This window comes from Cygnus olor, chromosome 2 (assembly GCF_009769625.2).
Source record: "Cygnus olor isolate bCygOlo1 chromosome 2, bCygOlo1.pri.v2, whole genome shotgun sequence".
Classification (NCBI taxonomy): domain Eukaryota; kingdom Metazoa; phylum Chordata; class Aves; order Anseriformes; family Anatidae; genus Cygnus; species Cygnus olor.
In genome coordinates this window covers 25,091,577-25,118,351 of record NC_049170.1, presented here as the reverse complement: position 1 = coordinate 25,118,351, position 26,775 = coordinate 25,091,577, and the positions used below count along the sequence as shown (strand labels likewise).

The following is a 26,775-nucleotide window of genomic DNA, read 5'->3' as shown; positions in this document are numbered from 1 at the left end:
GGGGGGAGGGCCCTGCCCGCCGCAGCAGGCAGCCCCGCGCAGTGCGCCGGGTGGCGAGGCCCGGCCCGGCCCGGCCGCCGCCATGTGGTGCAGCGGGAACCCCGCCGGGGGGGCGGCCGGAGCCGCCGCCGTGACGCTCGTCCTCAGCGGGACCCGGGACTGCTTCCTGCGCCTGCCGCCCGCGCTGGCCTCGCACCTCCGCCTGCAGCAGGTACGGGCCCGGCCGAGGGCAGCGCGCGGAGGATTCTGGGAGAACGTTCCCCCACCCCTCGCGCCGCCGGCGAGGTCGCCATGGCGACCGGGGCGGTGGCTGCTCCGTGGCCATGGCAACGGGGAGCCCCGCCCACCCCAGCCCCGAGGCGCCCCTTGCGACGGGGCGCGGTCGACCCCATAGCGGCAGCGCCTCAGGGTCGGGGCCCTGCGGCTGTCATGGCGGCCTCGGGGGGTGGGCGGTCAGGTGGTGGCTTGTGGGGGGCAGCGGGGGCCGAGCTGTGCCGCTTTTCGGCCCGGCTTTAGTGAGGCGCGGTCCTGGGGCATCTCGCCGAGGGTTCTGCATCTTGGGCCGCGCGTTCTCCTTAATAAAATGATTGGAGTTCGCCTCTGAGCGCCGGCTTACGCTGTGTGGTGTCGTTTGTGTCCCTCAGTGCTGTGATTCTTACACCTATAACACATTCCTCAGCATTCACATGGGAACTGCGATGGTAAATCCAGGCAGAATCATAAATCTTGGCATACGTGGATATTCCACTATATGTTCCTTGGGGCTCTTGTCACTCAGAGTCCCAGTTGCAGGAAGGGGATCTTACTCTTTAAGTAACTTTTCGCGTGAAAACATGAGCAAAGCCTGTGTGCATCCATTATGCAACGAGCAGAAGTTAGGGATTAGGGGCTTGCTAGCAGGACAGACAGTCTGGAGAAAAAAATCCCTAAGAACAGTGTTAAAGAGGAGAAATCTGGGGCGAATGTGGGGAGGGTGGGAGTAGCTCTGGTACAACATCCCCTGCAAGGTCACGCTAACCCTTCAGGGCCGAAAAGACATGGCACAGAGGCAAAATTGCCAAGATTGGGAAAATCCTGCCCTTTGGCATAGTAAAAGAGAGTCGGGGAAGGGCACGTACGTGTCGCAAGAAATCCAGCACACATGTTCGCTTCCCTCCTGCTGCGGTTTCTGGATATCTTACAAATTCTCCATCAATAGAGGGGGGGGGAAAGAGTGTAACTGCTTTAAAGTCTTGTAGCTTCATTCTGTACATAGTCAGTTATGGCATTAATTTATCTTATTTCTCTAAAACTGATAGGGCCAAGCTGTGAAAATATCCTGCGTTCATCAGCCTATATTTTTGAGCTGGATGGAAATGAGGCATCGAGGTCACCAGAGTGAAAACACTGCAGAGATTAACAGACATTTAGCAGAGAAACTTGGCATTGCAGCTGGAGATCAGGTTTGAAATGCAATCTTTTTCTTTTTTCTTTTCTTTTTTAATAATAAGTATCATGCAAGATACCTGAAAAGGTAATAAGTTACAAATTAGCTATGACCTTCTTTACATGTATTTAGACAATTACTGCATTTAAATCTTCTCAGGAGAAAAGATAACCATCCAGAAACATCTCCACTGTGAAAAGATTTGCTTGTTAAATCAGTAACAATTACCTAAATTAAAGTAGGATAGGCTGATGGATAGGTCCTCACAGACTTGCAGCCACTGTTTCCAGTGCCATTAATTTTAGGAAAACTTAAAGTAATTAAACAGGTTAGGAATTATAAGAATATTTTGCCTGGAGTTCCTGTCATTTTTAAGTAATTATTGATAACATATTTCTTCTTGTCTGACTTATTTGGGATTTTATTTTCATCCCTGTTTTCCCTTTCACCATGTATCCTTGTGTCTTTTCTCTTTGAATGTGTATTTAAATTTGCTTCCTATTTCTTGTGTGTTGAACTTCTTGTTCTGATTTACTCTTTCATCAGAGAAAAGCTGGAGAGATGCCCAGGAAGCAGGCAAAGCTTTTTGTCATGGGACTGTTAATATTTCAATATCCCAAGATTTTTTTTATATTAATAGGGAGAAAGTTAAACATGGGTGGAAGAGTATTACTCTACACGGTGTTACTGTTTGGTATATTCATATATGCCGATTCTCCTGTTGTAAATTTTATTCAGCGTAATAAAACAGTGGCTCAAAAGCAGTGTATTGTCTTACCTTGTTTACATTTTTTTAGCATATTCTGTCTAGAAATGATGCAACTATTTGCAGAACTGTAAGACTAACTAGTTCAGTGGCAAAGTAACTTTTGTTCTAATAATTAATAGTCTTCAACAGGAAAAGAAAATTGGCAACGGAAACCTAAGAACACTCAACTCTTGCCTGGAAATAATTGTCTGTACAATTGATAGAATAATTGGAAACTTTTGCGATCTTTTTGGACTCAGAAAGTGTATGTTTGCTGTGTTTCATAATAATATGCTCTTCTATTTACCACATTGGAGAAAGGGAATGCCTGACAACTTTTGCCTCAAACTTGAGGACCTGCAGGAGTTTCAAATAGATTGCTACTTTTATAAAAGCTGATCTGAAATAAATAAATATCAGAGGACAGAAATAGTTTTATCTCAAGGAAAAAAATATTTAAAAATGCATGACATGATACTGTTTAAAAATTGTTACTTTCAGTCAAATGGAACCTTTGGTAAAAACTAACTTTTGAAATGTATTTTGAGAAAGCATTAAACATATCTGTTTTCCATAAGCCATGGTAGCTTTTACTGTTTTTCCTGATACACAGGACCTTAAAATTGTTCTGTGGAAGTGGAGCTGCTTTCCGTGAAACCTTTCATAAAGAAGCTAGGTTTGGTTTTGTATTGTATTTTTTTCCTCAGTTCTTCAGCTGTTTTTTGCCTTACTTGAATTTATGCACAACTCAATGAATTTTTCATCAGTCTAGCTTCCAGAACATTAAAAAAATATATAAATGGTTCTGTGATCAGTATGCGTTGAAAATTTGTTATCAGCTGATAAAGCTCTTGATGCTTTGCACGTTCACTTCCATTCACAGCGTGTTGATGTCCCCAAGCATGCCCAATGTAATGTCTCCAATACTTTGAACTTCCATCTTCTGCTTATGAATTACCTCGTATCATTAAGGTGTATGTTCAAGGCAGTGAAAACATATAATGAAAGAGATGTCCGTTTTCTAGCGAAGTTAAAGATGGAGTCTTTATGTCTTTAAAAATAGAAGTTCAGTATTTCAAATGTTGTTACTTTTGCCAGGTATTCCTTGAACCCTGTTCCCATGTCTCCTCCTGTCAGCAAGTAGAAGTGGAACCACTCACGGCAGATGATTGGGAGATACTGGTAATAAAACCTTCCCTACTGTTCATGTCTTTTTCTTACAGATAACAGAGACTGTAGACATTAGCATTTTTTCGTAATTCCCTACTCTTTTTCTGCCCCTAAGGAAATACTAAATGTGGTACATTTTCATTGTACTTTATATTTCTAATGTTGTATTAGAAAGAGACATATAGTTTTTATCTTCAAACGTTCAAAATATATGTAGTATTTAATTTATAATTATATCACGTTTTCCCAGGAACTGCACGCTTCCTCTCTTGAAAGACATCTTCTTGACCAAATTCGAATAGTATTTCCAAAAGCCATCTTTCCTGTATGGGTTGAACAGCACACTCACATTTACATCAAAATTGGTAAGCAGCACTGAATGCTGATGTGGTACATTGAGAGAGCTGTTCTGCAAGAGTGGATGCATTCATTCATCTGTTCTGTTCATACTCAGGTACACTTATGCCAGCAGCCCCCTATGGGAGATTAGAACCCTGCACGGAACTTCTGATACGCCCCAAAACACGTGAACTTGAAGAGAACATCACCAGCATGCCTTTCACGGAAAGTGACGTCTTGCTCAAAAGCTTTGTGAAAAATAACATGGAGCAAGAAGAAACAGTAAAGGAGCCTTTAGCCAACCAACCTCACTTAAATCCAGGAGTCCCTGAACAGAGTAAGGCCGATGCAAATGTGACATTTGGCTCAAATGTTCTCCCAGATATGTGGAATTACATAGGGAGCATTTTCTCTCGTACACCTGAGCAGAAACAAAAGACTTTGTGTGATAAAGATGAAATGGGCACCTTCAAAGACAAGCTGCTGAACTTAATTCACATGGATTCCATTTTTAGAGTATGTCAGTCCCAGCCTCCCAGCGTACAGAATGCATCAGCTACTCATGCATTTCTGAAATACAATGCCATTCATATTTTTCCATGGAATTTAGAATTTATTGATTTGGAGCCAAATGCCGTAGTATCTTACGGGAAAATTAATGAGCTGCTTTCCCCAAGACAGCGTCATCAAGAAGCAAAGCAAAATCTGCCAGTTGAAAAGCAAAAACATTTGACTAGTCCGCAAGACAAAAACAATTCCAATTCTAATAGCAGTCAAGCATCCAGTGAGGGATCTGTTGTGCAGATCGTTTGGAACGGATTTGAAGACCTAAAGAGTGTCATAGAGTATGGCAACAGTGGGGAAACCCTACATGTTGGAAGAGTTTGGGTCAGTTTGAGCACACTATCTTTTGGGCTTTTTATTGGATATCTTTTACTGGATAACTGTGGAACTGGCTAGTTAGTATATAGTTTGGGGGTATAGGCTTTGCATTAAGCTCTCAAATATAGTACACTAGAATAAAATAATATCTCTTAGACCTATGCTTTGCTAAGACATCTAATTCTGTGTTATGCTACCGTTATCTTCTGAGATAGACAGTGTACTCTGGGTTTCTGCATCCTTAGCATTTTTGCACCAAACGGGGAAAATTCTTTAGTGTTGCTGGAGGTGCGTATTTTCTTCAAATTCTGTTGGCAGCCACTATATTCATGAGAACATGAAAGTATTTATTTACATACATTCAGTAATGCATGACGAGGTGGGTTGTTGGTTTTGTTTCTTTGTTTTCCATTAGATATCACTTTAAAATATGCTTTGGACTCATGTGTCATCAAACTATAAAGTAATGGGATCACGTATCCTATTGGTAAATGATGTTAAGAAATGCTTTTATATACTGTTAAAGCTTTTATTAAAATCTTAAATTACTATCAAATAATTAGCTTTCATATCATTTAAACTATCTTAGTCTTTATACAATATTTTGTAAGGTGGCCCAGACCCAGTGCGTAGACACTGACGTTTTGGCTTGTTCTGACAGAACTACAGCCTGCTTATATTCTTTTCTGGAAGCACGTACAGGATCAACAAAAACAGATCAAATGCCCTCCAAATAACTGTTTGACTATTCCGGCATATTATACTCCTTACCATTCACTTATTTTCATTGAGGCTGAGAAAAAAGTCTGCAGTGGTATTTACCACTAAAACTTTTGAGACACAGCAATTTTCCAAATGCCAGCAACTGTTAAGTCTTTCAGGTTTAATAAACATTTATGAGATGTTTTCAATTTGGTAGTATGTTTAAAATAACACAGAATGTTTGAAAAGCAGTTTCCTTTTTAAAGGGCAAACAAACTAGTACAACTTAAAGAAATTGGATTTCTCTGTACTGCAGATGTGCTTAGCTCTGATCTGTATAATGGATTATTTATACCTACCTGCCCATGTAAAATTAATTGTAATCAGCAAATGAAAGGGTTTTGTGTTTGGTTTTGGTTGTTTTGTTTTTTTTTTCCTTTACTAAAACATTCTTGCAACACTTTAAGAATACTGATACCATACTATGTAAGCAATGTTATAACTGTTCTATTGTCTGATATTTCCTTTTTCTTTGCTTTTGTTTCAAATGTTTTAGATTCCAGATGCACTGAGAAAAAAGCTACATATCAATATACATTCAGCAGTCCGAATTAAGTCAGTTGAATCTGTTCCTAAAATTCCTGTATCTCTTAGGCTGCAACCCAGACAGAACTTAGTGAGTTGATATTCTTGGTCATGTATTTGTTCACATACTGGAAAAAACTAATATTGCTCTGGTCAAAGCTGTTTTGTTTTGTTTTGTAATGTTTATTTGTTTTTATTTGTTATAACAACAATAATCAAGAATAATTTGCATCAGACTGCATTTGCAGTACATGGTTTCAACCTAGCAAATTTAAGTATGCATTTAAGCCTGTAAAAACAATAACAAAAATCATAATTTTAAAGTGGAAATACCCATTTTTAAGTCTTCTGGGAGAAGACATTCATGTGCTCTTCAAATCTTGCAGTGGCCGGTGGATTTCCTAAGAAAGAATGCAGTAAAATGATTGTAATTTTTAATGTGCTGTTTAGATTTTGATCTCCTTCTAATGGTAATTATTTTCCTAATGCTAAAGATTTAAGTTTCTAGGGTTACATACTTAAATCTCTCTCCTGTGTCTGCTGAGTGAGCATCTGTGACAGTAAAAACATACTTAGCACCGTTCTCATGGTCTGTCGGATGTAGATCTAGAATGAAAAATACTTCAAAATGTACCACATGCTTGTTTCTCTGTGATACTGGCCTGATTATCTGTCATGTTAGCTGCTCCTCAAAACCTTAAATATGGCATTTCTCATCATGTCAGACCTTATGCATGGTTTTTTCTTCATTCCCGATAGTCTTTTTTGTTTCTTACCTACAGAGGAATAGTTGAAATAAGTTTTTTTAAGATATACACCAGAATTAAAATAAGCATTCTTTCAGTAATTTGCTAAAATCACACAAAGTATTTGTGTGTGCTTTTATATGTTTCAAATACAGTGCCCTCCCGTCCCCTTTTTAGACAGGAGTTATGCTTCTGTGATTAGGAACTCAGCTGAGATTCATATTCAATTTCTTTTCCTCTTCTGTTTACCTAGGTGATCTGGGGTCAGTCGTGTGGTCTCTTTGCTTGCTTTTTGGAATTTGTTGTTGCTGCCCCCATGAAGATGAGCCCAGGGTAGTCTGCATAGGAAGCAGGGTATACAAGAAAGAGAGGGGTGCAGTGAGCACCCAAAATAAGTCACAGGTCAATATTGGTGCATAACTTAGGTGCCCTTTCAATCCTGGGAACTGAGTAGTGCTTTTTGATCTTGCAATACAAGACAAGTAAAACAAGACTTTAAAACTCCTCCTTCCCTCACATCAGTGTTCCAAAGATAAAATCTTTAAAGGTGGCTGAAGAGTCAGCTGTTGCTCTAGCAGGGACTAGGCAGGTGCTTTCTGTAGAGCAGGTGATAGACATGGTGGTTGTTGGCAAAATGTTATTTTCCAAATAAATGAAACTGTTCGTCTTCTTCCATAGCTCTACTACCATAAGCAAAACAAATACTCCATGCATAGGAAGAAAAGAGTCTTACTTACTAACACCTTGTTTTGTTTTATTTCTCTTTTTCTCTACATATTCTTATGTAGCATAAAGATATACACGAAGATGATGTTAAATATGCTTTCAGTTCTTGGCTACAGGATTCTGCTACTGATGATCTTCCCTGGATAATGACTAGCACAGACTGTATACATCTGCATGTTAAAGAAGGTAAGGATAATACTGTCTCCAGCTGTAGCTGTCTTAACCGTCCGTTATGGATTTTACTTGGGCAATGCCTTTAATCTCTATATACACCATTTAATGTAACAGTTACCTCTTTACACTGAAACTGTAAGCATGAATTACACTTTAATAACGATTATCCTTTTTTTTTTCATTTTGGATTGTACTGTAGTATTTCAAAATATATTAATGTTTTCTCTTGTGAGGAATAAAAGCTAAATTTGTCTGGAATTTTAGTAGCTGTTCCTTGTTTTTACAGGAATGGAGGAGTTCGCCCTTAGTGTAGTGCATCCTGCTCACATGGAAGAAAATAAGTCTGAGAATATTTTTATGCTGAGTCCCAGTTTGCTGCAAAAGACTAATATACAAGTAAATATCACATAGTATCAGGTACCAAGTAATTTAAATTGTTACATTTGGTTACGAATAAATTATATGTATCATATGTTGGTTTCCCTTTTTAAATAAATAATGTCAGTCTGTTCATTAAATTGTATCTGCATTCTTTACATGTTACTTTTTAGCCTGAGGCATTGGTGAGACATTTTTTTAGTCTTTCTCAGAAAATTAAATATTTACTTAATATTAGGATTACTGTGTCCATTGGTAATTCTGGTTGAGCAAATGCCCGTGACTTCGGGATTATGTGTATAGTAGTGGGAAAATATTTTTTCCATTTTTAAACCGGTAAAGTTAAATTTTAGCAGAGACTTAAGGGGTCCCATTTGGCTGTTCAGAATATATTTTTTCTGCAAAACTTAGAACTCCTGTTCAACAGAAGTATAATGGGCTTTATTTATATTGGTAGTAGAGAAGTAGAAGACTTCCACAAATCATGCTGGTGGCTGGTATTAAGATGAAAGGACAATGTATATTCCTGAATAGCACTGTGAGCTTTAAGCATCTACCAGCCTGTTCCTGTCTGTGAACTTCTCTGTTAGCCCTGTTTGCCAGTTCAGCTTCTCATACCGGGTACCTGAAAAACCAGGTTGAAAAATACGTTTGGATTAATAATAAAAATAAAAATAAAAAGCCAAGTGTTTTGCCAGGCTACTTTTCACCTAGATCAATTTCCTTGTATGATTTACTGTCTTGCCTCACAAATGCTTGTGCCAGCATAACAAGGAAGGTACAGCAGAAGAATCAAAGTTGCAGCTAGGGAAAGAGATGACGAGCTGCACAGTCTGAGATAAAGTGCACTTAGCCTGACATCTAATTGCAGCTTGTTACATCATTGTAAACACTGAACTGTATTTTGGAAATAGTTATATGTATGCCATTTTACCAATGCATATTTCGTTCAGGCAAAATTATACAGAATCCAAAACAGGCTAGTCAATTGTATACCCTTCTGTGTAAAGTATTAACGTTTTCCTTTATTGTAGGTTCTTTTACATCCTCTAACTAGAAAAGCTGATGATGACAGCCAGCCACCTATGCGCGATACAGACAGGAGCCTTCCGTACCACAAACTAGACCGTTTAGGGTAAGATGTTTTCATAGTAGAAAACGTGTGATTGAATGGGAATTAAAGAAAAAAGAATATTGGTGAAAATGCACTTTTTTTTTTTTAAGTAAGCCAGATCTTAAAAAAACACCACTGCATCTTTTGGTATTTTGGCTTGTGTCAGGCTCAGCCCATATTCTTGTTTGTATAGATGTTTAATTCTGTCCTCTGAGCAGTCTTACTGAAGTGAATAGAAAACTTCAGACGACTTAAACTTACGTGCTGAATAGGTCACCATATCTGGCAATTGGATGGGAAGTCTCAGAACTCTGTAAGTTTCAAAAGAAATACTGATAGTTCAGTGGCTCTTGGTGTGCTTCTAAATGGTATGAAATAGGCCTCTATGTAGCATTAAGGAATACTGGAGCTGTTGGAGATTACTTTTTAATTTGGGGTTTCCAAAGGCAGCCAGACTTACATGTTGCAGTCTGTCTGTCAATCTGCTTCCCACAGTAACTTAAATGTATTTACATGTTTAACCAAAGTTAAGAAATGGGTATGGATCTCAAAGAATTTTGTTCCTACAAGTTTTATCAGAATTGACAGCTGTGGAGAAGAACTCAAAGCAGTAGTTCCACTGGTAAAAAGTGCAATGTGAGCTCGACAGCTAGTTGGTTAACCTGCTTGGGGGCCTGGGTGCAGTTTGGAACTAGCCCTTGGGCACACTGGCTCTTTCACAGCCAGTAACTAAGTGATGTATATAGCTGTTGTAATTAGTACAAGGGAAGACGGTGGTACTGTGTAGCAAGTGAGGTAGGAATGGGGCAGAGGGGACATGAGAGACTTGGAGTATTGTGGTAGTATGCTATTGGCATTGTAAAAGGCAACTGAGGGCTGGCAGAAAGGGGCCAGTGTGGCAGGGATATGGTGTGCTAGGGTAGGGATGTTAGAAACCAGGCTTCATTTGTTCATTTCATTTTTCGTGGTGCAACGTTTTGGTTGAAGTTGAAATACAAAACTTAGAGCCTTGCTGTTTGTGGACCTGAAAGGTGCACACCTGAAAGGTGTGTCAAAAGTCACAAAGATTTAGGACAGGTAAGGGGCAAAGATCTCTTCCAATGAGCTATGTGCTGCTTTATTTCTGAGAAGGTGGAGTTCTTTGCCTCAGGTGTGCTCCATGGTTTACTATTTTGTTACATTCCTTAGTAAATTGTTACTCGTACTTTAAAATAGATGAAGCCCCAGAAGCTGAAGTCAGCTCTGTTGTCTGAGACCTACCTCCTGCTGGAGTGGCATAGCATGAGCAGATAACAGTTGCACAACAGGGATGTTCTGCAATGTGTGTTTGTGCCCTCTATGTTGCCCCTGCAGAATAAAAAGTACTGATGTAAAAAGAATTAAAAAATTCTTCACACTGAATTCTCTTTATCTTTTTGTTGAAAATGTGATCTGCTTCACATTGCCAACATTGTAACCTCACTGTACTGCTAGCTATTAATATTTACATCATGTGCACTGATGCTACCCTAGGCCATTTCATTTTTTCTTTGCCATGCAGGGGAGTAGACAAATTAGGAACATCTTCCTTTGAACACATAAGCCACAGCCTTTTGGGTCGTCCTTTATCTCAAAAACTGGCTGGTATTGCTGTGGGACTGCGAAGTGGAGGGGTACTAATCACAGGAGGAAAGGTATGCACTTTATTACTCTCTACTTGCAAACCCTCCCAGAAAGTTTTCCGTAGTTACAAAACTTTTCATTAGTTTTCTTTGATACCATGCAAACTCAAAGAATTAAAGAATAAGCTGAAAAATGAGCAGTCAGCTGAACAGAGCTAACATAGTAAAACATTATACATATATAAAAATACATTCATGAAATATAAATGTATATATAATATAACATAATAAAGTACAACTTTAAAGATTGCTAGCAATGCTATTTCAGTGTATTCCCATAGGTCATTAATATGCTTTGTGTTTATGGTATAACAGACACTTTCTGTCTCTTAAATATTTGAATGAAGGTAAGAACACAGTATTTGCTCTTATGTTCTAACATAAAATGACAGTGTAGTTGATACTCTTAAGTTTCCTGTTGCCTCTTGCGGTTCTCCATTTAACACAATACCCCATAACAATAGATGCCTTAACGCTCAACTCAGTGGAATCAGAATGTTAGCGGGGATATCCACCCTAAATTTGGCTTATACTTGTTTCAGTCCATGGCTTTGGTCTCTACCAAGTGATGCAGAGACAGAATAGCTATATACTGGTGAGGATGAAAACTAAGGTGTGCCTAGCCTTCCCAGCTTAACTTGTGTATGCTCTGATAAAAACTCCACAAAAACAGGAGAAAATAGTTGTGCAACTTTATGTTAGCTCACATTTATTTTTGCAGGGAAGTGGAAAGTCAACACTAGCGAAGGCCATCTGCAAAGAAGCATTTGATAGACTGGATGCTCATGTAGAAGTAATTGATTGCAAAGCTTTAAGAGGTATGATAATAAGTGTTTCATTCTCAAATGTGCTGTGTGATGAAGAACCATAATAATTGAAATTACCATATTTAGTCTGTCTTATCTTTCAATTTTTATTGTTAATGCTTTCGGAAGGGAATGTGATTCCCCACAATGAGATTCTTGAAGTTAAACAGTCTAATGAAAGTGTAACTGTCTTAAGCTTATTTTGCACTTAGCAGTTTCTGTCCCTCGTACCACCACCAAATTGAAGCAATGATTCCTTCTTTATTTCTAATTGTTCTAACAGAGGAAGAAGTTGCAAGTTGAACTGTGTGTTTTTTCAGCTGTGCTAGCTGGAACAAATATTATGTTAAACATCCTAAATGTTAAGGAATTCCTGTGTTACTCAGTGAAAGAAATGACATGAGCACCAAAGAAGAACTAAACAAACAAGCAGCTGAAGCCAGATTTATGCTGGCACGTGTACTATTAATGTTGGTTAGCAGTAGTCATCTAATAGTCATGACTATAGGTGATGATGAATACTTGGTGATAAGGTGAATACGTGGGTTTTTAGTGTTTAAAATAAGTGTATTGCCAAAGATGGAAGAGGACAAAAAAGGCTTTTTTAATCTTTCATTAATAGGCTTTCACCAATAGTCTTGGTGTTATAGACACAGAGGATGCTGAACTGTATTGTTACAGAGGTTTTTTTGTGTTTTTTGGTTTTGATTATTTCTTTTACAGAACCCTTATATTGCATGCCTATATTCTTTCTGCTTGTTTAAGTCCCTACTAAGATCCTTTCTCCAGAGAAAAAGGGAAAGATAGTAAAGAGTTAGGTCCTTCATGCTGAAAAATTCTTCAAATTGCAGGACTCTTCAGTAGCTAATTTAGGGTGCTGTTGACACTGCTCTGTATTTAACTGTCTAGAAATTATACCTGTAGGTTCCTCTAGTGGTTGCTGAAAGATGATTAATCACATTTTAGGACAGAGTGATCCTTCTAGTACTTTTATGATGGAACATGTCGCCTACTTTCCTTACTGACTGCAGACTCTGGCTTAAACTAGATATCTGATTTGTAGGAGTGCAATTAAGTTAGCTGAATCCAAACCATTGGAGTATTACCTGAGCAAGCTGTAAGTCAATCTGTTTTTGTTTGTTTGTTTGTTTGTTTGTTTTTTCCCTGGTATGTTTTGTCATTGAAACTGTATTTCTGTTTTAGGAAAAAGATTAGGAAACGTAAGGAAAAATGTGGAAGAAGCTTTTTTAGAAGCATCATGGAGACAACCATCCATCCTTTTAATGGATGATCTTGATCAGATTGTTGGAGTACCTTCCACACCAGAGCATGAGAACAGCCTTGAAACAATTCAAAGCAATAGACTTGCTTATGGTAAGATTGTGCTACCTGTTTCTGGATGAAAATGTAATGCAGCTTAGAATTTCTGGCACCTGAATTGTACTGTCCTAGCTAGACACTTGTCTGGATCATTATTGCCTCTGGATCATGAGGTATGTTTGTAGAGCAGAGTTCATAGCACAGAAAAATCATGTTTAATATCCTGTGGTAGATAGCATCAGTTACTTTGCAAATATAGCTTTTAAACAGCACTTCCAGTGATGTTTTAGTAATGGAATGTACTGTCCTAGAAAAAATAATTATATTGTCCGGCTGTTTTGCTGTTGTTATTTTAGTTTTCGTTGTTGTTGTTGTTGTTTATTTGTTTTTATTATTATTAAAGAAAAGCCTTTATAAATGGGAATAAAGCAAATATTCATTTGTTACGTTTTGTATGTGTTAATGCTACTACAGTAGAAATGTGTATTATCAAATACAGAATCTTCCTGCTATTTTGCAATTCATAGAGCAATATGTTATCTGTTTAGTTTTGAAAGATCTGATAAAAGAAGTTATTTCCATGGGGAGTTTGATTGCATTCATTGCTACAAGTCAGTCTGAACATGCCCTACATCCTTCCCTGGTTTCAGCTCAAGGCACGCATATATTTCAGTGCTTCCAATGTATCCAGTCTCCAGATCAGGTAAATTCAGGTATTTATTAATTTGGTTAATTTGCTCCCTCCAAATGTATGTCCCCTTGTTACCTGTAAAAGGATTTTAGAGAAACAGCTTTGAAAAACACGTGGATCAGTACAGTTAGGTAAATGAGATTAAACCGGTGTGTTTTTTTCACTGCTCAGAGGAGTAAGTATATCCCTAAATCTTAATTAATTGAATTAAATGTTAAAATGTTATTAAAACTAAATTTTATGGGAAGGTTTGGGGTTATTTTTCTATGTGAATTATATCCCTCTACTATTAAATGTAGTCTTTTTTGGAAAAGTGAAAAGGAAAGAATAAACAGTGTAACTTAATTGCAGGAGAAAGTGGGCTATTTGTACCTGTGCATATATATCCTAATGATATGAAATAGTCATGGCAACTCATTGGTATTTAGCACAAGTAGTTCCTGCCTGCTTGTCTTCTCTCACAGACAAGCAAATAAAAGCTATGGAGGAAGCAGTTCTGCATTAGATACAATGTAGGTTTCTCCCACTTCTTGCAAGTCTGCATTTTTTTAATACTAATACATGAATAAGGAGGAGGTGTCAGTGGAAAAGTCAAGATCTTAAAAGATACCAAATTATCAGATGTATTTTATCTAATGCAGTAGTTTTCACATTCAGTATAATCTGCATGTATCAGCGCAAAGGGAAAGATTTTTGTTTTCCTGTGAAACAGAAACAATGGGTGTAGTAAAACAGGAGAATCTGAGGAGCAGGGGGTTGTTTCATTATTGTTGTTAGATTTAAGATAACTGCCAGGGTAAACATTTGAAGCCATAAAACCGGTGATTTTATTGAAGTTCAGCTGAAGAATTGACTTTTGTTCATATTCATGCCTGCTCATATTTTGTTATTTGAAGATTTGGTGATATCTAAAATGGTGAAGGAAATTTTAGTAACTCATATGTAATTGTTGTAAATCCACATAAACAGAAAACTGAAAATGCACTTGTTGTACAATTCTATTTTTCAGAAGCAAAGACGTGAAATGCTGTGTTCCATAATAAAAAATAAACTGAATTCTGATATCAAGAAGTTCTCTGATCTTGACCTCCAATACGTTGCAAAGGAAACAGAAGGTTTTGTTGCTAGAGATTTTACTGTGTTGGTTGACCGTGCCATTCATGCCTGTATTTCTAACCCGAATGCATTTCAAAATGATGGTATGTTCACAACAAAATCTAGATTTCGTAGTCTAACTTCTGTTATCCACAACCTTTGAATAACACCCAAATAAAACACCAGATTTTGTTTCGTGTTTGAAATGTATTTATTTGTTACTTATAGTGAGGATTTTTTTCTTCATTTTTCTATAAAGCAGAAGTGAATCTCTCAACTGTGGATTTTCAGAAAGCTTTAAAAGATTTTACTCCATTAGCTCTGAGAAATGTCAACCTTCATAAGCCTAAAGACATTGGCTGGGACAGGATTGGTGGCTTAAAAGATGTGAAGCAAGTACTTGTGGATACCATCATGTTACCTGCAAAGGTATGCAGTTCTTTTAAATAAGTCACTTGAATTTTATATATACTGTTAGTAGAATAAGAATTATTTTTAAGGTGCAGCACAGTATTTGACAGAAAGAAGGCAGGTATGATTTTAAGCTACTTTTGTAGCTTCCCACTCTTGAGCTATCTTCAGCTACTGGAAAACTTTTTCACCTTCCCCTTCCCTCTCCCAAAAACAATAGGCAATGGCTTGTGCTTTTCTCCAAATTAACTGTTGTTCTGGAGTATTGCAGTATTACATCCCCTGCCTGACATATTCCTAGCATTTTCTTTTGTTACACACTTCTTTACAGGGACTTGTGGTTAGGTTCTCTGAAGATAACATTTCCAACTGTCTTCTGTGCTTTTGCTAGAGGAGTGCCATCTTCTGGGTGAATGCCAGTCCATCGATTCTCTCTTTTAATTTGGCCTTTCTGCCTTGCTTAAAGTTTCCAACATTGTGATGAGCCATTCATTTCAGTCTTCAGAAAAATGACTGAATGTTTTTTCTTACAGTGGACAGAATCTTTTTGTCGTATACTTTATATAATTTGATCATACCAGTCAGTGATCAAAATACGAATTTAGAAGTGCTAGCATGGATGTTTTAAAACTCTGATACATCCCTATTCCATCCTGTTTCTTCTTGGTAGAAGATGCCACTACTTGTAATTAAGAAGCCTAGGAACCCACTTCAGCCCCAAGTAAACTACAACAGTCAAAATGAGCTCTTTTGATAATAAAGTGGATAAAAGAAGTTAAAATTCTTTTTGAACAAAAATCCCAACTCATGAGATTTCAGTACACTACAGAATAATCACATATTTTAGAACATGTCTTGTTGACATTCTTTTCCAGTATCCAGAATTATTTGCAAACCTACCTATACGACAGAGATCAGGAGTCTTGCTATATGGAGCACCTGGAACAGGAAAAACACTGTTAGCAGGAGTAGTTGCTCGAGAGAGTGGAATGAATTTCATAAGTGTCAAGGTAACAAGATTTTTAAGATCAGTATTTTGCCTTCACAACCACATACTCATAATTATGTCGAGCTACTTCATTCAGTTAATAAAATTAAAGTAAGAAGCTTATTTAAAATACTGAATGTCTCTGGATATCCAAGCATCTGTCTGACTTTCTGGAGCTTCACAGTTCTATGACTGAGATTTTTTTGGTATAATTTTTCTTTAGGAAGAATAATAAAATTTAACTAGATATTCTTAATTTATTTACTTTTTTTTTAATAAAAAGATCCCGGATTCCACTGGACAATGAAGTTTGGAAATACATTTTAATTATTTTCAAAATGCAATGTAAACTGTTACCTTGTGATACTCTAACGCTAATTTTGTTATAGTAGAAAAATTGAAATAACTGCTTAAGAACAAATTGGAGTGCTGCCATTCTCTTGGTTAAAATAAAATTCACTCCAATATATTAAACTTATGCTGATGTTAAATTACACATTAAAATTAAGAAACACACCATGAATATTCTTTTCTGTTTTTTTAGGGACCAGAGCTACTCAGCAAATACATTGGAGCAAGTGAGCAAGCAGTTCGAGATATTTTTAACAGGTTGGCTTTGTAAAGATTTGTGATATTATCAGTAGATTTTATTGGTTGAAGCTCCACGAAATAATTTTGTTCTTGGAGAGTTATGGTGTCAAATCACAAAAGTATCTGAAATAAACAATTGTGTCAAACAAAATGGTCATGTTGAGTTTGCCAAGACCATTTTTAAGAACTTTTTTAGGAACAGTTTGGATCAAGGGTGCACTTTTGAAGCTGATTTCCCATTTCTCTACAGTGCTTTGGTTCACATCACAGATTTGTTGTGGAAAATAGGTGCTGAATTCCTTTCAGATAAGTCTAGGACACGGACTAGTGTACTCCAGCTAGTAATGAACATTCAGTAAACAGAATCAGACTTGACTTGGTATTGAGGTCCTCAGTGCCAGCAGTTTTGTTTTTACAAGTCTGTCCTTATTGAGCCTCACTGCTTACTAATGTAAAAATGAAGAAGGGAAGAAAAAAAAATGATATCCTTCATGTCCTTTGCTTCTTGTGTAGTTTACGATGTAGAGGCAGATATGTGTAAACCAAGATGTCATCTGAAGTGACTGGATTTTAAAGCTTTCATGAGCTTTCATTAACACAGTTGAGTACTTAAGAAAGGAAAAAGTGAGTACAAGGTATGTCATAAAAATGAGCCACAATTGCATAGAAATCCGATTCTTAAGAATCTCTAACTTCTGTGGGAAACCCGTTTTCTGTTCTCTGGCTACATTTAACTGGCTTTTGTTTGTTTGTTTTTAAGAGCTCAGGCAGCCAAGCCTTGCATTGTTTTCTTTGATGAGTTTGATTCTATTGCTCCTCGTCGAGGTCATGACAACACTGGAGTTACAGACCGGGTGGTTAACCAACTGTTGACTCAGTTAGACGGTGTGGAAGGCTTACAAGGTAATAATTCATCTGTGTGCCCCTTCTTACACATAAGTTTAGCAAGTGTTAATGATATTTTTCTACACTTTCCTAAAGGAGTTTACGTCCTAGCTGCTACTAGTCGCCCAGATTTGATCGACCCTGCTTTGTTAAGGCCAGGTCGACTGGATAAGTGCCTGTACTGTCCACCTCCTGATCAGGTGAGAAAACAAAACGTTTTACATGACAGGCAGGGGAAAAAAAATCAAACTACTGGTCTTTATTCTCCTTTTCTTTATATTTTGTGGCATTTCATATCTGGCCAAAGTGGAGTTGCTTGCACAGTTCAAGTTATATATACAAACTCACTGTTTTTTAGTGCCAGTACGTTAGTATAAAACTGGGAAAAGACTGTTTACCACTGTCTTAAGGATCAAATCGTATTCCAGTGGACTGATTCAAAAAAATAATGATTAAAAAATATCTTTAACAGGAAACTAGTCTGCAGAAAGTAATTGGCAGTAGGGTAGTGTTTATCATCATCTGCATCTTGCTATGAATTACAGATCCAATGGATCTGCTGTTTGCTTGAAGTGACGAACCATAGGCATTCACAACCCAACCCTTGATTATCTGAAGTTTTCAGAGCAGTTTTGTTCTGAATCCAGACAATTCTACCATTCTTTACCCACAGTTAATTTAAATGTTCAAGTTCTTTTGAAGACAGATACGTCACTGGCCAGGAAGGGAGTGATTCTCACTGATTATAGTGGGTTTTGGATCAGGCCTTTAAGGCTGTACAACGTGTATCTTTGATTCCACATGTTATCTTAAAAATTAGTGCTGTTCATTTTCAGAGTAGTTGGAAAGTTTAACAAATGCCACATCATTTCATTCTATAAAGGTACACGAAGAAAATGTTCCTCTGCACTAAGATCCTAGATATTAGCTGGGTATTTAGAGAAATGTATTTCTCTACACACTGTGTGTTTGGTATAGTTTCTCTTAGACTTGTCAGGGAAAAGTAACAAAATTTATGCATATATTTTAAAGATTGTTTACTACACAGTATGTCCAATGTGTATTAACATTAGGGTAGTATTATCTTTAAAAAAAGGTAATTCCTTCCACAGATAGGAATGTGTTTGTAACAGGGCCAAAGCACAATTTAGAAGTCAGGAGAAAGAAAATATCAGGTTGCTTTATTGACAGTATTTTTTTTCCTCTCTTCTTACAGAGTTCACGCTATGAAATCTTAAAAGCTCTCAGTCATTCTCTGTCCTTGGCAAGCGATGTGGACTTTGAGTATCTGGCAGCAAAAACAGATCAGTTCACAGGAGCTGACCTAAAAGCTTTATTATACAATGCCCAGTTAGAGGCAATACATAATAGTTTAGGCTCAGGTTTAACACAGGTAAATAATACTGGTATAAAAGATGTCTCTTTTTATTTTGATGTTGATATGTTTGAAAGAGTTAATTCTTTTCCTTTTTTTTTAAGCACATTTGTTTAATAATATTTAGTTTTCCTGTATAGAGGATTAAAATCTTAATGTTTCCCGTATCATGTGAGAATAATATATCAAATTAGTTTAAATGTTTCTTAAAGACAAGGTTTTTTGATTTTATGAGAAATGTTTAATATTAAAATTTATTTTAGCAAAATTATTTAGCATTGTTATGAGGAATTGACTGACAAATCAAGGGGGGGAGCCTCTCATAGCTTTGGGGCATCTGGCAAATTCAATTTTGAGCTGGCACATTTTGGGTGGTGGAGGAAGCAAGGAATTGGTAGGTTTTATGAAGTTGTTCTGAAAAATTGAGTGTGATCTGAGTTTAGGGGGGAAGTGGCGAGAGGGTAGTGATATCTGAAGGGGCCTCCTCTGTCTTACATTCCAGGCACCAGCTAACACCCATGTTTCCGAGGCACAGGATCCCACCCTTAGTTTTTATCCCTCATGTTACTGACAGGCCTCTTTCCTCTTTTAGCTTCCACTCAGCCACCTCCCCTCACATTTTTAATTCCTGTCTTGTGGTTCTGGCTGGGAAGGGCCAGGCATGGCTTCCCCTACTTGGAAGTCAAAGGGAAGTGTTGGGTCAGGGGCATAAAAGCAAGGAGAGCTCTCAGGTTCTTTTTGCACCAGATTTACCAGGCGATGGGGCTCTGAGTATCCAACTGTTAGCATTGGGAGGGATCTCCAGCATACCTTCCGTAACAATCCCTTCACTGTAGCATCAGCATGAGGAGAATATGAAATTAAGAGAAGAGGATAGACTAAAAGTAGGACAGCCCCCCACAGGCAGAGTGTCCTTACACTGCTCTCAGTTTTGCTGTTCCTTCGTATGGCTATTTCTAAACACTGTGCTGCTGACCTAAGTAGTTGTAGGCATACCTGATGATGATCCCCATCATTAAAAGGAGGCTGTTGTCTAAAGTAATAGTCTCCAGAGTAGCATGTGCAAGAAAATCCATTGATGGGGGGGGGGGCAGGGGAAATATTAGAACTTAAATAGTACATGTATATGATTTACAAATAAATATGCATATATTGGGTGAGGTGCTCTGACTTTTTTTATTGATAGGGGTGCACGATCTAAGAGTTTTGCAGACACCAGTGTAAAGCACCAATTGCAATTTCTGTATCAACATTTAAAATGTGTTACCATGACTGAAGATGATCAGAGTGATTAGGCACTGTAAAAGTAGACTCACTGCAGTCTCCCAGACCACTTTGCACAAGATACTAAGTTGCTTTGGAGGGAAGGGTCAAGCCAGAAATGATAGTTCTACAACAGAAAATGTACATGAAGTTTCCTAACACTTGCTGTTACTGAGTGGGCGAGACAGGTCTTAGCAAATAAATAAAACCTTAAGAGTATTTCCTCTAAATACTGTTCTGACATAAAGATGGAAAGTTCTGCTTAAAGGCATTGGATTTTCTTAGCAAAACATTTGGAATTGTACTTCCAGAGAAGGACGGATTGCTAGAAACAAATGCAAATCAATACTTTCATTTGGACTATACATTAAATATTTTAATGTATTTCAGCTTGCAATTAGCTGTGAGTTAATACTTCTAAATGTTCTGTTTTGTTTTGTTTTTTTTCCTCACAGGATTTTGGTTCTAGTTCTGATAGTGACTTCAGCCTGTCTTCCATGGTTTTTCTAAACCACAGCAGTGGCTCAGATGACTCAGCACTAGATGGAGAAGCAGTGCTAGAGCAATCTCTTATTTCTTTAGACATGTCCGAGTTGCTTCCTGAAGATCCAAGGTCCAACATTTATCGTCTTTATTTTGGAAGCTCTTATGAATCAGAACTAGGAAATGGAACTCCTTCAGAACTGGTAAATTACTTTCTCAATATTTTGAGTTCTCTAAATATTATCGGTTGTGAAGCAGAAAAACTGAACCAGGCAAATGGTAGGGTTTTATAAACACAGTTATGTCTGCTTTGTCCTTGAAATTGTCTTCATCTAATATCTTGTGGTCCAGAGTATAAACCAAGATGGATGCCATCTGACAAAATACAGTATGGACTTCTCTACAACTTTTAAGCACTTTTGAATTGAAACCCCAAAATGCTACTTAATGCTTTATAATCAGGCAAACTGTATTCAAAAACTGTCTTACTGTCTTACTGTCTGATCTAAGGGCTTGTTGCCTTCCAAAGTTTATTACTAAAACAGTTTTTTATTTTTTTTTTTAACTAAAAAAAAGTTTTATCACTAAGAAATCACTATCTAGCTCTCATAATCATAAAAATCAACAACTTTTTCAGTTTCTGGTAGACCATTCATTAATGGAATAATCTGACCACAAGATTGTGTAAATAACAGGAGAAAATCTTGGCTTCCATTGTTGCTCTTAAGAATGGAATTCTTACTGCAATGGAAAACCAGCACATACTGTGGCTAGCTTGGAGATAGGGCGCTGGTTAGGGACAGAAGGCTGGCTGGTCTCACTTGGCTACCAGGTAAGCAAAACAGAATATGCTCTCTCCAATCTCCTTATGTTGAAGAAATGATTTCAGAGTTTGCGTGTGATCCGTTCATTTTGAGAATCTGTTGTAGAACTGTAATTACAGGTAGTTATCAAAGGTGTTAGAGTCTTGTTTTCAAAACTGTCTTGCATTGATTCTTGCAGCCAAAAAAAGCTTCTTCTGACATTGGAGAAGTAATTACTGACTGCTAAGTCTTGTAGGTTGCTTTTGTATTTGTTGTCTTGCGGTATGGATGACAGTGTTAGAGACTTAAATTTATGTAATCCAAGACTTAAATGTATCGTTAGAGACTTAAATTTTCCTTTAACTGTGGAAACTCTTCAGTGGGGCTACAAAGACTTCAAGCTCTTAAAACTGTTGAACTTGAAAGTTGCATGTTTTATCCACTGCACAGAAAATTTGGAGGTGATAAATATTTAAATTATGAGTTATTCCAAAGCTAACTAGAGAAACTTTCCCAGATTTCAGAACCACTGATTTTCATACATAAATAAAACAATGGGTTTAGTAGACCTTTATTCTTTTTGACATAGGCCATTGCAAAACTATATAGATGTTTTCCAAAGATGAAGCAGTTTATTTTCAAACTTGTACTTTCCCCAAATATCTTGGCAAATTAACCTGAAACTTTCTGTGCAAAAAGTTGTGTGTGATACATTTTTAAGAGAAAGTTTTTGCTGGTGGAAGCAAGGTTATACTGAATTAAACTGGCTGGAAAATGAGCTAAATCTTAAAGGCTGAGTTGCTCTTTTAGGTCCGCAATGAGTTAATGTATTTCTCCTTGTGATCAATTTAGAGCTCTTTGTGTTTGTCTGGACCAAACTCCATAAGTCACGATTTTACCAGCATGTCTCAAAGAGACACAGCATCATCACAACTTTCAATGCTTAGAACAACCTCTCAAGAAGACTCCCTGGAAAATAATCAGGAGCAGCAAACAGAGCACCTGAGGACAGAAATCAGTGCTATCAAAGCCAGTTACAGAAGCAAGAACGGAGTATGGCAGTTTTGTGTGTTATTTAGTCTTACATTTTTTCTCCCAACATTTCTTGGTATTCTAAAAAATAATTTCTGCAATAGTGTTAAATATAATGTAATAAAAATAGCAAAGATAAATGATACCTAGCTTGAGGAAAACAAGCCAGATTTGTGTTATTAATATAGGGGGGAAATAAGTGATTTTATTTATAATATGTATTGAGGAGGTTCCAGAGTTACTGATATTCATGGCACTAGGTATTTGATCTTTGGTAATTTCTCGTTGTTTATTCCTGGCTCTGTTTTCAAGGAGGACAGCACCTTTAATCAGTCCATGCTTGCCAAGAACACTCTGATTATTACTCAGTCCCATTTGATGACTGCACTTGAGGGTTTAAGACCATCCATTAGCCAAGATGACTGGAAGAATTTTACTGAACTGTAAGTATTTTTTTTTGTGTGTGTGAATTTATTTTTTTAATTGTGAATTCAGTGGAGATTTGGTGTTGTCATATTTCTTATTCATCAGAAACACAATAGTTATTTAATGTGGGGAATGGCAGAAGAGTGGAGTGGTTTCTGACAGCATTTTTTTTCAGAAATTCAGAAGTTACACATTGGGAAGGGGAAATTCTTTTACCAGTGCACTGTATTTTTGTTTGTTTGTTTTCATTAATGTAGGACCTAGAAATTCAATCACAGACCAGAAAAACCTTGTATTATGTTAAGAGCTATACCAGTACAAGAAGATTCTGATTCTGTAAGACTTAAAGCCAGGTCCCCTCAAGTAGCAGTCCAGCATATTTTCAAATTGCTGGCGTTTGACTCAGTTGTGGCCTCTGTTAGCTCCAGTATTCAGGAAGAGGTATGTTGGTTTTGAGTCCTTGGCACGTGTGTTCCCAAAGAAAAAATCATAATATGCAGAGGAGTAGATATAGTGAGAATGAAAATGTATCATGTCAGACTAGAAAATGACTGGAGTGAATAAGCTGGACGCTGGCATCAGGATGTTCTGTGATGGATGTGGAAATTGTTAAGGCACATTCTACCTCAGCTGATACATAAATAAGCAGATCTTACAGCACAGGAAAGAGAGAAGGAAAGAAGGAGAATGAGGGATGCTCCCTAGGATCCAGTCCACTTCTGTTCCCCACCCCTGTGAGTCCTACACCCCCATATCCCTCAAAAAAAAAAAAAAAAAAAAAAAAAGCTGAGGAGAAAGCTTTCCAAGTCAGATTAGTGGTTGAAAATTCTAGTCTTGTAGGTCTGAGGAGATGTGCATTTGTCACATCAGTGAAAATATAGACAAACGTCCGTAGTTCTGTGTTGCATTAATTTGCATCTGAAGAGGCATATGCAAACAAAATCATTTCAGACTAATATGCTAATATCTTTTTCTGTTTTAAGGTACGAGGATTTTCAGAATCCCAAGAAGAAGAAAGGACAAGTTGGCTCAGCATACAGACCAGGACAAAAAATGACTCTAGCTTAGTAACTTTTAATATGCTTGTAATTACTAAACTGTAAATGGAAATGACAAATGTCAGCCTGATATTTAAATGATTACATCAGATTATTTATATTCATATGGATTTATTAATGCAGCAATCAAAGAAAAAATTATTTTCAGTTTACATGCTGTAAAATTATTTCACATTTTATTTTGAAGAAAAGTGTCTTCCTGCAGATTAATATTAAATTTTTGAGAGAGCATTTGTTACGTTATGTCCAGTTGTTTATCACATAAAATTTTTAGTATTGCTTTTTATGAATATATGATTACCAAAAAAACTAATAATGATTTCCCTGTTTATTTCCTCATAACAATTACATCCTGTTTGAATAAACTATATCTAATGCAGGAAACATTTTGAAAACATTCTGTAAAGCTATTTTCTACCAGCTGTTGGACGGCTTAGAGAAGGGTGATACTTCAGATGTTTATTGGTAGACAACTACTCTAATACTTCCAGAACAATTGTAGCCATAAAAGAAAAATAGTAAGACAAACCAGTATAATTTTATCTTTGTCTTTTGCCACTGTTAATTATTCAGAGGAATATCAAGTTGCATTTTGCAACTATATCTTCCTAACCCCATCTTTTATTCTTGGAGACTTCAGAAAAATCTCTGATGTTTGGAAGCTGTCTAATGTTACATCCTGAAGTTATTCACCACTGCTTTCTTACCATCAGGTTGTTTAGGAGTTGTCATTCTCAGCTGATAAGGAGGTGGACAGCAGGGGAAGGAAGCTTTCTTCCAGGAAAGGAAGAAAATTAGAGATGTTTCCCATAAGTCACTACATGTAACAGTTTATTTAATTCATTTATATGTGTAATGCTCTGTCAGTAGTGGTAAGAACACATAATATTGACCATACAATTATCCTTGTGACTGCTATACTTGTTACTGCCACTTACTATTTGTAGTTCCAGTGTTCAGTGCCAGCAAATAACCCAGAAAATATATTACTTGTATGCTTATTCTTACATCCTGGTGCAGATAAGTCGTAGCCTTGATACACTACAAGTCTTAGCTTGTAGCAGGTAATACCCCTGATCTTCTCATCTAGCTAAGCTGTTGCTTCTTACTCATGCTCAACTCTTGCTTCAGTGGGTTTTGAAACTGAAAATCTTTATTGCATTACTACAAAGTAGTAATTTCTTTTCAATACCACTATGTCATTAACACCATACTTACTTTTAAAAGCTGGCTATGTATTTGCTTAATAGTAGAGCCACATTCTAGATTACCTCAGCCTTGAGTTCATCTTTCCAATATAATGGTGTCATTCTTTTTTTGTTGTTTTGTTTTGTTTTTGTGTGTGTGTGTGTGTGTGTGTGTGTTTTGTTTGTTTTAAATGGCCGTAGAGGTTAATACGAATACGAGTTGAACAATCTGCTGCAAAGGAGCATGTCAGATGCTCCATGCTGACTCACATTTGTACTGTGGTAAATGTAAGGTACTTGGAAGTAATTTATCTTGTAATGAAAGAGGGGCAAAAAAACATGGATATTGTTAATGAAGTACAGCAGCTGGAAAGCTGTAACTAGTTTCTCTGCTTGGGTTCTGTGTCAAAACTCAATCTTCATATATATATATTTTTTAATTTCCTTTTTGAGGTCCAATAGTTCATTCAGGGTATCTGTGGCCTTCGGGATGTAGTTTCTGTGTGCATCATCATCTTGTTATTCACCAAGTGATATTCTGAGCTTATTCAAAATATATATTTTTTTCTTTCTTGAGCTTCAAATTCCAAATTGTTTTTCATCTGTGACCTAAGGAAACACTGTATTATCTTCTGTTCAAATATTTGAATTTCAAAACTTCAGCCCAGTCAATTTTATTGACTAGTTCCTGTACAGTTGGGTGCTAGTTCAGTACAGTACAATAATCTGTGGAATTATCTTCACACTTGGAATCACTTAAATAGTGTACTATATTTCAGTGTCGAGTATTACATTGTAAAGTTAAAAAGGAAAGCATGCTTGGATTAAGCCATACGCTGAGGTCCTATCAGACCTCAGCCAAAATTAAATACCACGTTGCTGTGGAAAATGTTCTTAAAAAACAGGAAGCCACAGTTCCAAATCTGCTTTCCAAATTTGCTCTCTTCTTTTAAAAGGAAGTAATTTCACCAGTGAGCTGAACTAACTCAGGTGTGTGTGTATATGTTTGTGTGTATATACACGTGTGTATATATATTCATATATATATATATATGATATTACCCACAGCATCAGTCAAGGTTTTCTTTATATATTTCATATGTATATATTACATTAATATATTTATGAGTGTATTTATGATTACTGTGTTAAATATATTGTATTCTATTATATTTATAATAGCATTTATAAATATTTAGAATATAAATAAAACCTTGACTGATACTGTGGGTTTGATTCAGGAAAGCAGGTTGCTATTAATAGCTAGTTATGGTTGGTTAATTGTTGATTATATTCTGAAAAATATGAACATTTCTTCTTAAAAGATAGTGAAGGACCTAAATGAATGATCTGTTACAGAAGCATGTAAATCCATACAAACATTGTCTATGAAATATCAGCTGGTCTGTGGAGGCTCTTTTCCCAAGTTCTGGTATTAAGAAGTATCCCTAGAGTGAAAAGGGACAACAACAAAGCTTGTTTCCTGCTGTGTAGGACAGTTGGGATTCAGCTGCAATGGATCATCAAGGTACATACCATGGGCAGGGCAGCCAAGCAGTCCATGTCCTGTACAAGCCTCTTGACATGTTTTCCATAAAATCTCCTCCATTAAGTCACAAAACAAAACAAAACAAAAAAGGCAAAAAAAAAAAAAAAAAGGCACCCAAGCAGGGAGTAGTGCAGTGGTGGCAGTCACACTGTCATAATTTA

The 26,775-nt window shown here is 37.1% G+C and overlaps 1 protein-coding gene across 3 annotated transcripts; it reads left to right on the top strand.

Annotated features, from left to right (window-relative positions):
• Window positions 1-3: 3 nt before the first annotated feature.
• On the top strand, window positions 4-25,641 carry PEX1 (peroxisomal biogenesis factor 1). Of its 3 annotated transcripts, none has more exons than XM_040547147.1 (24): window positions 4-211; window positions 1,299-1,442; window positions 3,273-3,356; window positions 3,595-3,709; window positions 3,799-4,571; window positions 5,824-5,943; window positions 7,387-7,510; window positions 7,785-7,894; window positions 8,911-9,011; window positions 10,531-10,663; window positions 11,373-11,469; window positions 12,661-12,831; window positions 13,326-13,480; window positions 14,478-14,667; window positions 14,826-14,992; window positions 15,850-15,984; window positions 16,507-16,571; window positions 17,314-17,456; window positions 17,535-17,638; window positions 18,655-18,831; window positions 20,532-20,762; window positions 22,215-22,415; window positions 22,707-22,837; window positions 23,804-25,641. In XM_040547147.1, exons 1-24 carry the CDS (start codon window positions 83-85, stop codon window positions 23,886-23,888), a joined length of 3,885 nt encoding a protein of 1,294 aa, XP_040403081.1. In that variant the 5' UTR covers window positions 4-82; the 3' UTR covers window positions 23,889-25,641. The 3 variants fall into 3 exon arrangements, with proteins under 3 accessions (XP_040403081.1, XP_040403080.1, XP_040403082.1); XM_040547146.1 differs by having other exon boundaries at window positions 14,823-14,992; XM_040547148.1 differs by lacking the exon at window positions 4-211 and adding an exon at window positions 441-701 and having other exon boundaries at window positions 14,823-14,992.
• Window positions 25,642-26,775: the final 1,134 nt, after the last annotated feature.

Bases quoted from the DNA above. Each gene is read 5' to 3' on its own strand.
- PEX1 (XM_040547146.1), top strand. From the start codon at position 83: ATGTGGTGCAGCGGGAACCCCGCCGGGGGGGCGGCCGGAGCCGCCGCC. The intron at 3,357-3,594 runs GTAATAAAACCT...ACGTTTTCCCAG, and splicing joins CAGATGATTGGGAGATACTG to GAACTGCACGCTTCCTCTCT. The intron at 15,985-16,506 runs GTAACAAGATTT...CTGTTTTTTTAG, and splicing joins TGAATTTCATAAGTGTCAAG to GGACCAGAGCTACTCAGCAA.